We start from the raw sequence: 13,938 nt of genomic DNA, 5'->3' as shown, positions 1-13,938 counted from the left end.
TGCTCTCAGGACATTTTTACCCTCTTACCTGCTGTCAGGAGCACAACTCTGACCCAGGAAGCATCAGTCTGCATTAATTTGGAGCTAACTGACCGAAAAGGTTTAAGGGGAAGTGCACTCCTTACAGGGTCAGGCAGTTCATGGAGTCAAAGCCCTCCTATAGGAGATCTGCAGAAGGCTGAACAGTGAACATCCTCAAACTGACCAGTCAAAGAATTCCAGTGATTGATCAGATGAACGTGCACGATGAAACTGATCATACATTTAGAAAAGAGAAAGGTGCTCCACGACAGTCAGCTGAGATAATCTATCAGTCGCTTCCATGATTAAAATTTGTTTAAATATCTAATTAAAGTCTATAAATTTACACAGATGTTGAAACTTCACAATAAAAGTTTTGTATAAACTGATGAAACAGCAGCTTCAGAGGCTCCACCCATAAGATGTGTTTGGATACAGATATTGAAAGTGCGACGTTGGTCTGATTTAGTCATCATTTATTAATAATGAAGCAGCAGCTGAGGTACAAACACGTAAACCGAAAAGTGCAGCGCTCCCCCTGACAGTGCTGCAGGGAGCACTTCCTGTTTGCTGAATGAAACAGACGAAGAAGAGTGACTTTACTTCCTTGTTCACCTCACTCTCATCTCTCTCTCTTTCTGCAGCAAATCTGGACCAATGGGCAGTGAGCAGAGCTGCATCATATGACCTGTGCCTGGGTTACTCTGAAAAAGCGGAGCAGTGATGCGGCGGCTCTGCACTGAAACAGAGACAGCTGCAGAAACACATCTGTGGCTGGATTAGGCTAATCCCTGTAATGCTGCGTGAGATGAGCCCCAGTTCACGCAGTAAACCTGAGCATAACCATGGACTACCGGGCACACTGGACAGATTACTCACACTGGGACCTCTTTTAAAAAAAAAGAAAAAAAAAAGAGTTTATGCCAGGCTGCGTTCACATGACTGCTGGGATCATGTGACCTGTGTTCACATCTGTAGGTGTGCTTACGTTGCGTTATGTAATCCATCCATCAAGTTATCCATCCATCAACCCGCCTGTCTTTCTGTCATGTGTTTTTTCCTTACCAACTTAGTTCTTTTGTAATCGAGTGAACACAGACACTGATTATCCGAGTTTCAGCTGTCCAGGTCTCGACTTGGGGAACGTGGGGAACTCTAGGCCTCAAGGGCCGGTGTCCTGCTGGTTTTAGATCTCACCCTGGGTCAGCACACCTGAATCAAGTGATTAGTTCATTACCAGGACTCTGGAGAACCTCAAGACATGTTGGCTGTATCCCAATTCAGGGTCTGCAGCCTCGAAGGCCGCATTTAAGGCCGATTAAGTCACAGTGACGCGACAGAGGCTGTCCCAATTCGAAGGCTGCTCAAAATGCGGCCCTCAAATGAGTCCTTCATTTCCCTGAATTTTAAGGATGGGTCGGTGTATCCTTCATGGCGCAACATATCCCAGACTTCATAGCGCAGCGATGGGTGTGGATAATTTTGCAGGAAAAAAAAGCAGACGGCTGAAGCAGGGCAGCCGAAGAGTAAACTTTTAAAAGTAAATACTGAATTGTGTCACTTATTTATGTGCAAACGTTTAATAACGAAGAACATTAAAACATTACTGTTGGCCACAGGTCGGCAAAGTTTCAAAGATTAGCGATGTTTGTACTAACTTGGTTTTAAAGCCTTTACTTTCAAATATACGCCGTTCAATAGTCGACCTTCATCTTACAGAGAATGTGAATAATTAATTTGTGGCTATATGACTGACTTTATAATTAAAGTCAGTCATATAGCCACAAACACAACAAGCTGAAAGTCAGTGATGCTGCTCGGTTTGCAGTCCTGAATATCACGGCACAAGCAGGATTCACTGCACTGTTAATGTTAGCTATGTTATATTGCTGCCTCTGTTCGGTGGTGTCGAGCCAAACGGACTTTAACGTGTGTTTGAACGAGCTGACGGTTCACTCGTTAAGCTGAAAGAAAGATGCTTTAATCACAGGAGTCACACATGTGTCCACTGTACCATCTGGGAACTCCTCTTGTTTAACACTCGTAATAACACAAACACTAAATCCTCCTTCTCTTGTGCTGTTTTGTAGCAGTGTATACACCTGAGACTGTCACCTGTCTGTCTGTCCTGCACTCTCTCTCTCTGTTTCTTTCTCTCTGATTGTGGAATAAAAGTATGAACATGTATTTATAAGTTACACTTGTGTTTGAATCCTGCAGCTTATCACACATTTGATTTCCATGTGTGACAACTGCAAGTGTCCAGAGTGAGGACAGACTGAGGGACCCACTGCTGCACATCATCTGTGAGGCTTTGCACCCCTGATGATCCACCAGGACAAACTCAGCAGTGTGTGAGGAAGAGGAGGAGGAAGAGCCAGCAGCAGCTGACAGATGGAGAGAATAGACAGACTGTTCCCTGTTTGTGAAGGACTGTTAGAAAAGTTTAACATAACTAATTGTCTGTCCTGAATCAGTCTTATTAGGTGATGTTCAAATAATGTTATCATTCCAGTGTTTTCAGTGTGGGAGAAAGTACTCAGGGCCTTCAAGTTACACACTATGAAAGGCAGCAACAAGTTTAATATTCAGAAACCTAAAGTATGTATCAGCAGCAGAATGGAGCTAAAAATAAATGTTTGTTTCAGTTCTATGAAGCTTTGAGTATTTTGGATTAGTAGTACTGCTGTGTTTGTTGCATCATATTGCTGTAATTGTTTATATGCTTTATATATTCTGAGGTAAGTTGATCTATAGTGTTACATCATATTCTATAAGGATGTTATGTGTTTGTTTACTTTCTGCCCAGTTTGACCCATCTATTCTGTATGACTTAAAGCAGTTATGACATGGTCTGATTTTCTCACCCAATAAAGTAATATTTAATATATCAGTCTACTCTTCATTCTATCAGACACAGTTATCACAGCTCGTACATTTTGTTTTTACACATATATGTAAGCATTGAGCCAAATTTATTAATGCCAACATGATAAAATAACAATATTTGTCTCTTATATATAATATATCTATATGTAGACTGTAAAAAAAAATACTTGTCTTTGAGTGAAGATATAAAGTGATAGGAAATATAAATAACTGCAACTTGAATCTTTACTGACTAACTAATATTGATTAATATAATAATAACTTTAATATTGGCCATATTATATTTACATTACCAAAGTGAGATGACTTTAGTCTCATGAACAACATTAGCTAATTGTTATTTACTAGCTAATCTTAAAATGACTGTTCAGTACAGAAATGAAGCCCAACAATCATGTTTTACAGTCCTGTGGTCTCAGCCTCAGATACTTATCAAATCACACAGAGCTCATGTAAAAACAAACAAATGAACAAAAGATTTTCTCCTTCATGTCTGTCAAACAATGCTGTATGAAACGTTTCTCGCGGTTAGTATCATGGTTGCTAGGCAACCTGGGCAGCACAACGCAGGCTAGACCGTTCCATTTCACAAGCCTCGCACATCCGGCCTTAGCGATCTTTGAGTATGCGGCCCTTGTGGACCGTTAAGGCTGCGTACTTTAAGGCTGCAGACCCTGAATTGGAATACAGCCATGCTGAGGAGGTCATTTAGTCATTTAAGAGAGATGCAGATGAAACCACAGGTGAAAAGGGAAATAAGAGGTCACACACACACAGCTGACTTTTGTTGTTTATGATGATGGTTCAGCAGGGTCAGTCGATCTGACTGCTTTTACATTCAACTTTCAGACCAGAGACAGAAAACATCAAAATCACGTCAGCTGACTGCCAGGTCACACGACCTGTCTGAGAAAATCTGCATTACACAGCTCTGTTAATGGGAGTATGTTTACAGGAAGTTAAAATGTCAGATTTTCATCTTAAACCCCTAACCCACTGGAGGAGGGGATCTTCCACTCAACATTCAATAATATTGATTCTTATCAATAAATACACTTTGGGCTCTGATGAGCTGAATAAATACAATAACAAGTTATTTTCAAAGACGATTTCATCTGCACAACCACATGAAGTGAAACACCTGGAAACTTTCCTGCATCCCTGTCTCTCAGTGAGTAACTTCAGTCCAGCTAAAGTAAAGGAAGGAGACGAGTTGAAGCAGCTCGCTGATCAGCACAGGACAGTTTCAGAGCTGAGACGATCACCAACTGTCCTGCTGATCAACGTCCAATGATAAAAAAAAAAAAACCAAAGAAACCTGCAGTTCATGAACCACAAACATCTCCCAGTGTCCTCCATCTACGATGAGTCAGACGTAATAAAGAATGAGTCGTTTTAAAGCTCTATTTCTGTCCCCTCCAGCTTTTCTGACTCTATCAAAAGAAAACAGATGGTTTTCTTTCTGGTTGGAACTCATTCGTGCACACACCTGTGCAGGTACAGGGCAGCGTCACTGCCTCTGTCCTTATAAAACTAAGTGATACTGTTTCATTAACACATTAAAACTCCAGATTTAATCATCATGCATCACCACATGCTAACCTGCATGTTTGTAGGGGTTGTCACCTGTTACCCCAACTCTAATCAGCGGACCGCCTCAGACGGGCAGCATTCAGGTGAGTCCCATTTAAAAAAACAATACATGGTTTGTTTTTTAAAGAATGGCAGAACCCAGAAACACCCCCCACCCCCACAAACCCTCTCACACCCACCCACCCCAACCCCCCCCCCCCCCCCCCCAACAATTCAGAAACGAAACCTCAGAACAGAACCAAAACCAGCGTTGACCTGAACATGCTGCTGTCACGTGTGATGCTTTCTGTCCCTGCCCCCAAATTGTGCAACTAAACAAAATAAGGCTGGAGATGGTAGGGTTGCCATGTTAACTTGTCTACAAGCTTGATTGACATCATGCAGTTAAAGTGAGCTAGTGTCCGTAAAACTTTCGGCATCGCGCCTGCCGCTTGTCAGTCGCCGCGCTAACAGCGGTTTACATTCAGACCCTGGCGGGTCAATGGTTGCTGGGCGAGTCTCGGTAACAAACACTGCCGATCTCCTCTCTCTGTTAGCGGTCCAGATCATCCAGCTTGCCTTCTTCATTGTCTTCATTCGGCCCCTCCTTCTCTTGCTGCTGCTGCTCCTCAGGTTTCTCTTTGCTGACCTCCTCCTTCTTCTCCATCTTTTCCTCCTGCCCCTCTTTCAATTCCTCCTTCTCCTGCTGTTTCCCATCTTTCTCCGCCTCCCTCGCTCTTGATGTGCCCTGCTTCTTCAGGTCCTGAAACACCTCGGTGAAGAAGTGTGGATCGGCGTTGATCCGCAGCATGTCGCCGCTAAGACGCTCGATCAGCTCCAGCGCTCTATCCCAGAATGCATCACGACTGGACTCCACCAGGAAAGGCTTCAGGGGGTAGGAGATCTCATTGCCCAAGTAGGAGTAGGCCAGATAGAGACAGGTGAGGAAGGTGGCGTGGAGCTCGTGCTCTGAAGCAGTATCCTCATCCACCACGTCCCTGCACAGCAGGTACACGAACACCAGGCTGGCCGGACTGATGAAGCACTGGTCCTGCAGGGGGACAACCGAGAGTGGACTTTACAACCAGTCATAGAGTCATCCACCCATCCATCCCCCCATCTGTCCACTCATACGTCCACACATGCATCCACACGTCCATCCACCTACTCATCCACACATCCATGCACGCGTCCATCCACTCATCCATCAACACGTCCACCCTCCCATATGTCCACACATTTTTCCACACATCCATGCACACATCTGTCCACTCATCCATCCACACATCTATCCACTCATTATTCCTCCCATCTGTCCACCCATCCATCCGTCCATACATCCATCTACTGATCTGTCCACACATCCATGCAAGCGTCCATCCACTGCAAGCGTCCATCTACCCACACATCCGTCCACTCATTCATCCACACATCCATCCACACATTTGTCCATTCATCCATCCACACGTCCATCCACACTCATACAGAGCTGTTTTACACTCACTTAACTATAGTGGTCTTTCTGAGGACGGTACAATGCCCAAGGACACGTTTCAAAATGTGGACTGATCTCAATCAAACAATCAGCCTTCCATTTAGCAGACAACATGCTCTACCACCTGGCCAACGCCAGCCAATGACAGGGCAATGAAGGGACAACAGTACTAGTACTACAGAGAGAGCAGCTGAACTAATAGGTGAATTATTCTGGATTAATATCATTGTTATCTATTAGCTCGTAGTGTCACAACACTTCCACCTATGATGACTGACCAATAGCAGATGACATCCAAGTGACATCATTATGAAGCTTATGCCTAAGTTCAATAAGCATACATCTACCTGCTTTCCTGGGTGTTCGGCTCTTTTTCTGTTCAATGCATCATTATCAGTTCCCATGCTGTCAATCTCAGTACTGACATGGTTAGTCCAATCATTTTATCGCCCGCCATCTTCAAGCCAATCAGCCTCCAATTTGCGTAGTTTAAATCTATGCTGTCAGTCGTTCTCCCTTTCAGACTCTCATTTGTACATCCCACCTCCATCCCATCTCCACCTCATAGACATCTCAATTAGAGTCCCATCCAAACCAGTGTCTAGACTCCCAGGAGTCCTGTCCTAAATCCTATCACCACTGGTAGTCCGCTTTGCCATGACGGGTCATCAGAGTCTAATGGCAGAATACATATAATAATATAATTTCTCTATCTCAGTGAATCACATTCAATTCATCCAAGTGATCTCTCCTTATTAAAATTACATCATTAACCCCTTAAAAGCAGACGGCTGCAAACTGAAGATTAAACAACCCAGTTCAGACTTGATGCTGGAATTGAGAGGAGGACTGATTTTGTTCATGTAGTTATTTGTCCACCCGTCTTCCTTCATTCTGACTGCCACTGCAAATTTCTGGAGAAGGGATTTGAAAGAGATCAAGGCTTCAGAGGCTCATGTCTAAGAACTGCCACCAACCATCGATCTCCCTGAAGTCTGATGTTCTCTTGAGACAATAATCGAGCCCACAGAAACTGAGGAGGCCAATCAAACCAAGCCTAAGCCAACCAAACCAACCTAAACCAAAAAAAGCCAAACTGAACCAAACCAAGCCAGGCTGAACCAAACCAAGCTGAACCAAACCAAGCCAACCTGAGCCAAACCAAGCAGAACCAAACCAAACCAGGCTGAACATTGCAAGTTCAAGATGGCGCCAGTGTGTACGGCCTGCCGTCTGACTCTGTTTGTACTAGTGTTTTATTTTTACTTTGTTTTAAAACATGCTAACTCTCTGCTTGTATATGATCGCCAAATGCTGCTGGCTTTAAGATCCTCTCAGTTAAAAACTCTTTATTGCAATCGTGGATATCAGGGAACCTTCTCCCCACCACTCCTGTCAGGAGTTCCAGCTTGTCTCCGTTGCGTTCCGGCGCTACCTCAACTGAGAGGGTGCCATAGACGCCGTGGGAAACGCAGTGGCTTATTGGTGAGAATGACGGCTACCTGGACACGATTTCGAAAAATACCTCACCCTATCCCGACTGGATTTGACCGCGTCAACTACTGGCACTCTCTGGACATGGCTTACACTTGCCTGACACCTGTTGTCGGGCTTACGACAATAACCCCGCACCAGCGTCCCCCCCGTCTTTGCTCAGGTGGAGTAAACCCTCAGAACCTACGGCCGATAGGTCGGGCACCCACATCGGCCGCTGAGCCACCTGTACCACTGAGATTAAGTCTTGTTAATGCACGATCGCTAGCAAATAAAACTTTTATTCTTAAGGACTTCTTTACCGATCGGGAACTGGATCTTATGCTTTTAACGGAAACTTGGCAGAGAGCTGGTGAGTCCAGCTGTTTTACTGAACTTTTACCGCCTGACTGTGAATATCTTAATGTGCCGAGGATGACTGGGCGTGGTGGTGGAGTGGCGGCTGTTTTCAGGAAGAAGCTCTCTTGCAAACAACTTAACTGACTCGTATTCTAGTTTTGAAATTCTGGCGTTTGAATTGGGGCATCCCCGCCCGACACTCGTTGCAGCTGTATACAGACCTCCAAAATATCACAAGGATTTTATCCAAGACTTTTCAAACTTCTTAGCTGGAACTGTGCCAAACTACGATCGAATCTCAATCGTTGGAGATTTTAATTTTCATGTGTGTTGTCCCTCCAATTCGCTGGCCAGAGACTTTTTAAGTTTGATAGACTCCTTCAGCCTTGCTCAACTTGTGTCTGAGCCAACCCAGAAACAGGGTCATACATTGGATCTTGTGCTGTCTTTAGGGTTACCGGTCCTAAACATGGAAATATGTGATGCTGTTTTTTCTGATCACTGTCCTGTTGTGTTTGACATACTTTTATCTCTCCGCCATTTTACACCTCTGATTTCAACACGTCGTTGTCGTGTTTTTAACCAATCTACAACAGAACAATTTTCTATTGCTTTTAAAAAAAAATTAAGATCTCCCCTTGGCTTTGGTACCGAGGAAATGACAGTTAATTTTTATGATAAATGCAAAACTGTCCTTGATGAGGTCGGTCCTTTTAAAACTATAAACTTGAAACCAAGACCAGACCCATGGATAAATAAGGCCACTCGTTCAGCCAGACGAGAGTGCAGGAAGGCTGAACGTAAGTGGAAAAAAGATGGGCTGCAGGTGTCCTTTCTCATGTTGAGAGACAGTCTGTACAGGTATCAGGACATTGTAAAAGCAGAAAAGTCTAGGTTTTTTTCTAATGTTATTGAGAGTAGCTCCAATAATTCTTGGGTTCTTTTTTCAATTATTGACTCTGCCCTGAATATTTCCCCAGCTTCTTGTATTAATAGTTCCTCAGACACCTGTGAAAGGTTCTTGCAGTTTTTTATCAATAAGATAAAACAGCTTCGATCTATGATCGCCCTGCCTTCACATGACGCTTCTAAAATATTCACCTGCTCTGCTGTTTTTGATCAGTTTGAGCCTGTGTGTCTTGATCAGGTGGAGGAAGTATGTAGTGGCACAAACACATCATCGTGTCCAAATGACATTATTCCAACACATCTTCTAAAAAAGATTTTTAAGGTTGTTAGTTCTGACATTTTAGCTATTTTTAATAGCAGCCTTAGCTCAGGTGTTGTGCCAGCCTGTTTTAAACATGCTGTTGTACAGCCTGTACTTAAAAAACCTAATCTTGACTCCTCCATCCTTACTAACTTCAGGCCTATTTCAAAGCTCCCCTTCCTGTCGAAAATTTTGGAAAAGATTGTGTTTGTTCAGCTGCAATCTTTTGTAAATGGACACAATGTTCTTGAGAGGTTTCAGTCTGGTTTTAAAACTCTTCATAGCACAGAAACTGCACTTTTAAAAGTTCTTAATGATCTTTTATTAGCCACTGACTCAGGTGACTCAGCTGTGCTTCTGCTTTTAGATCTGACCGCTGCCTTCGATACTGTTGACCACAGCATCTTAATCACACGGTTGGAGCATTGTGGCGTAAAGGGCACCCCATTAGAGTGGTTCAGGTCATACCTGTCTGACAGGACCTTCTCTGTGAGCTTTGGCGATTTAATCTCTTCCTCAGCTCCCCTTACTTGTGGTGTTCCCCAGGGATCTATACTAGGGCCAATATTGTTCTCCATTTATATGCTGCCTCTAGGTCTAATTTTTAGAAAATATAACATTTGTTTTCACTCATATGCCGATGATACTCAGATCTATCTTCAACTGAGGGAAACAGTCCTGCCTCACTAGAACCCTTACTTCAGTGTCTCGGTGAAGTTAAATCCTGGATGGCCTCTAATTTCCTTAACTTCAATGAGAACAAAACCGAAGTGATAATTTTTGGACCAAGCGGCAATCCCAACACCTCTAATTTTAACCTGCACAGTCTTGAGCCTTTTGTCAAATCGCATGCCAAAAATTTGGGGGTTATATTTGACAGCAATTTCACCTTTGAGAAACAAATTAGCTCAGTCGTACAGCGGTCTTTCTTCACACTGAGGCTTTTATCTAAGGTGAGATCATTTTTATCTTTTAAAAACTTTGAACGGGCAATTCATGCTTTCATTATATCCCAGCTGGACTACTGTAACTCCTTATATGCTGGAGTTAGCCAGACCTGCCTGGCAAGGCTGCAGTGAGTCCAGAATGCTGCAGCTCGTCTTCTGACACGTACTAAAAGATGTGAACACATTTCCCCGGTGCTGCCTCCCTTCATTGGCTCCCTGTCCACTTCAGAATTAATTTTAAAATTTTATTGTTGACTTACAAAGCCCTGAATGGACAGGCTCCCGGGTATTTGTCTGACCTCTTGCAGACTTATACCCCCCTTAGATCTCTTAGATCAAGTGATATTTTGCTTTTAGCTGTACCAAGGTCAAGGCTGGTTCATAGAGGTGATCGAGCATTTGCAGTCGTAGCGCCTAAGCTGTGGAATAATTTACCCCTACACATCAGACAGGCTCCCACTGTCAATCTTTTTAAATCTTATCTTAAAACGCATTTTTATTTACTGGCTTTTAATACAGCATGAGAGTTATTTGTTAATTCATATTTGGTGTTTGCTTTTAATACTCTAAGTTATTTTATTAGGTATGTTGTATTCTTGTACAGTTATTTTATTATGTATGTTGTATTCTTGTACAGCACTTTGGTCAACACTCCTGTTGTAATTAAATGTGCTATATAAATAATTAAACTATTAACTATTAACCAAACCAAGCTGAACCAAATGAAGCCAACCTAAACCAAACCAAGCAGAACCAAACCAAGCCAAACAAAACCAAGCATGCTCCTCCAGTGTTCAGCTGTGCTAACATGACCTGAATGTAACGTTTTATCATTTTTAACATGCAACGCCCAAACATCGATGCTGAGGTTCATTTTCAGCAGCAGTTTGTAAACACAGGAACAACCTACAGTAACATGACATGTTTATTAAATACCATAGTAGATATGAAATAAAAACATACAACATGAAGTTAAAGCGCACACACACACAAACACAGACACACACACACGTTTCCACCGACAGCGGTGCTCTGTGTGCAGCAGTCTGTTACTTTCAGTCTGTAGCATGTCTGAAACCTTCATATCTCTCTAATATACAGTTTGTCTTCCTTTGGAAATAAGTCGCTCAGCTGTCACCACTGTAAACACCGTGACTGGCCAGAGGAGTTACAAGCCCTGCCCCTTTCATGTAAGCACACATGTTAAACCCTGAGGTTAAGGTAAATGAATGCAGATAACAGCTCTGGACAGGTGAGACAAGCACAGACACACAGATGGGCTCTCACCTGCCAACCCTGAACCAGCAACGCTCGGTCCACGTTTCTGAACCACAGAACGATCTGATTGGATGACAGCTCCTTCAGTTTGACGCAGCGGCGACACATGAAGTCGGAGAGACAGCGAAGGAGCTCACCTGTGGACGCCTGCAGAGAAGACAAGGAAACAAGGAGCAAGGAGAGGAAGCTTTTTGTTGTAACACAGGAAGTAGAACAAAGTGTTTGGGTTTCTGTAGAACCTGAGGTTCTGTTGAAGGTTCTGTAGGTGGAACCTGTCCTCTGGGTGGATGTGTGTAGCGCCCTCTGATGGTTTAAACTTTATAATCAGATGGGAGTTTTTTTCCTCCAGGTTTTTTAGACTGAAAACTGTCTTTGAACCACCTCAGACCCTTCACAATAAAACTGTATTTACCACAGAGTTTCTAGTTATTATTAATTTCAGAATAATTCTTCTTACACCCCATTTTATAAAAATCTTATTTTATGAATGAATTTATATTAATTATTTTACATCTATTATTCCTGATTCCTTTGTTAGGTTTCACGGCTTCTCCATTTTTATTATTTAGCGTCACGTTTTTCTGCCTTCACTGTTCCTAATGTTCTGACCTTCAAGCGCATGCACTTGCCCGCTGTCTGTCTGCGTGTCTCTGATTAGAAAGCAGCTGATGACCTCTGCCAACACACATGAGCACCCCTCACTGACTCACCCACCTGAACCACTACCCTCCGCGGGGACACGAGCGGCTCGGGCCGGGCCTGTCTCTGGTTCTGGTCTGGGACCGTAGGCACGGGCACCGGGATGGGTCCGTGTTTGTGTCCGGGCTTCGCTACTCGGGGCTCGCGGCACTCCTGCTGCACGTGCCTGGGCTCAGACACTGCGGGCTTCACTTTCTTCCCTCCCTTCCTCTTCGCTCGCGCAGCCACGAGCCGTTTCTTCCAGCTGAGCGCGTGCAGCAGCACCGGGTGCCTCTTCTTCTTCCTTGTTCCGTCTTTCTCCTCTTCCTCCAGCGGCTTCTTTACCGCGAGCTCCTCCGGGCCCCGAGCGGCTTTCCGTGAGCCCGGAGACAGAGACAGCACCGTTCCCATGACGACAACCGGATGGAGGCGAGAGCCACTGCAGCAACAGAGGAGGAGGAGGAGGGAGGAAAAGGAACAAGGAGGGGATGAGAAAGAGAGAGGAGGAGAGAGAAAGCCCGTCCGTCTGTCTGTCTCACCTGTCCGCGTGTGATGCAGGCTGGCGTTCGGGGGGTGCAGGGCTTACGTTTTAGGCTCTGATCCGTTGTTTTTACAACAAAGAAACAGATGCAGTCACCCACAATGCACCTGGAGAGACAAGCAGCTGTGAGGCATCTATTGCAACACCTGGACACACCTGGAGAGGTGGAGAAAGTAAACAGACATACTGTGTACAAATACACACTGAGGTACACAAACAGAAGTACTGATCCAAATGATTGGCTCATCTGTGATCTGCAGTTCAAACCCCACTTCCTGCGGATGTTTCACAATAAAAGCCTCTCAGAAGAGACAAGCTGCAAGGCTTTTATTGTGCAGGAAACCAAAGCCGGAACCTTTCATTATAAAATGTCGGAGATCATGAACTTGTCAGATTAAAGGCAGATGCATCCTGTGTGACGGTTCGGCTGTTTGATTGGTCGGTGGAGCTTTTATTAGTACAGATTCAGAATCAGCTTTATTGATCTCTATTACCACAAACACACTAATTAGACCTCTCAGTTTGACCTGCAGTTTTCTCAGTGTCCTCCAGAGGGAGCTTTCCTTTTGCTGAGGAGGAGTAGGAAGAGATGCAGTGACTGAAAAGAGCTGGTTGTTGCTGGTGAGCTTTTGTTTAACTCTAAAACATTTGAATACATTTTTAAGTCATACTTACTAAATCACTGAGTTATTAAGTAAAAATTAATGAAGGCATTTAGATATTTTCAGGCTGGATATTCGAGGAGCTTTCAGAGGAAAGTGAGAAAGCAGTCCTACATATTTCAGTATGTGCATTGAAGGACATATCCTGGTCAAAAATGAGGTTCCTCACAGTGGTACTGGAGGCCAAAGTAATGCCATCCAGAGTAAGAATCTGGTTAGATACCATATTTCTAAGATTTTCAGGGCCGAGTACAATAACCTCAGTTTGATCTGAATTAAGAAGCAGAAAGTTAGCGGCCATCCAGGTCTTTATGTCTTTAAGACATTCCTGCAGTTTAACTAATTGGTGTGTGTTATTGGTTATTGGGTATCTGTAAACAGAATTGGTCCTAGCACTGAACCCTGTGGAATTCCATAATTAACCTCAATGTGTGAAGAGGACTCTCCATTTACATGCACAAATTGGAGTCTATTAGATAGATATGATACAAACCACTGCAACGCAGTACCTGTAATATCTACAGCGTGCTCTAATCGCTCTAATAGGATATTATATAAAGAGTCTAAATGAGTATCAATGGTACTGAAAGTAGCTGTACATAAACTTACGTCTGTGAGATGGTGATCAGTCATTTTTGAATTAATGGTAAAAATGTTATTTGTGAAGAAGTTGTGTGACAAATGTGACAAATGAAGGAGCAGTGTTCGTTAGTCTGCAGTTTTCTTTGGTACATGTGTAATTTAATATTGTTGTTTTAGAGATAAAATCATAAAACTACAATACAAGCACGTTTAATGTTTGAAAGCTGGAA

General features: G+C 43.5%; 1 protein-coding gene across 1 annotated transcript; it reads right to left on the bottom strand.

Moving 5' to 3' along the window:
- Positions 1-4,735: 4,735 nt before the first annotated feature.
- On the bottom strand, positions 4,736-12,632 carry LOC134643352 (cyclin-dependent kinase 5 activator 1-like). The gene is made up of 4 exons (XM_063495672.1): positions 12,463-12,632; positions 11,960-12,362; positions 11,255-11,392; positions 4,736-5,533 (listed from the first exon to the last, which is right to left on the bottom strand). Exons 2-4 carry the CDS (start codon positions 12,332-12,334, stop codon positions 5,036-5,038), a joined length of 1,011 nt encoding a protein of 336 aa, XP_063351742.1. The 5' UTR covers positions 12,335-12,362; positions 12,463-12,632; the 3' UTR covers positions 4,736-5,035.
- Positions 12,633-13,938: the final 1,306 nt, after the last annotated feature.

This window comes from Pelmatolapia mariae, linkage group LG15, assembly GCF_036321145.2.
Source record: "Pelmatolapia mariae isolate MD_Pm_ZW linkage group LG15, Pm_UMD_F_2, whole genome shotgun sequence".
In the NCBI taxonomy this organism is placed as follows: Eukaryota; Metazoa; Chordata; class Actinopteri; order Cichliformes; family Cichlidae; genus Pelmatolapia; species Pelmatolapia mariae.
The sequence above is the reverse complement of the archived record's forward strand: the minus strand, read 5'-3'. Positions and strand labels throughout refer to the sequence as shown.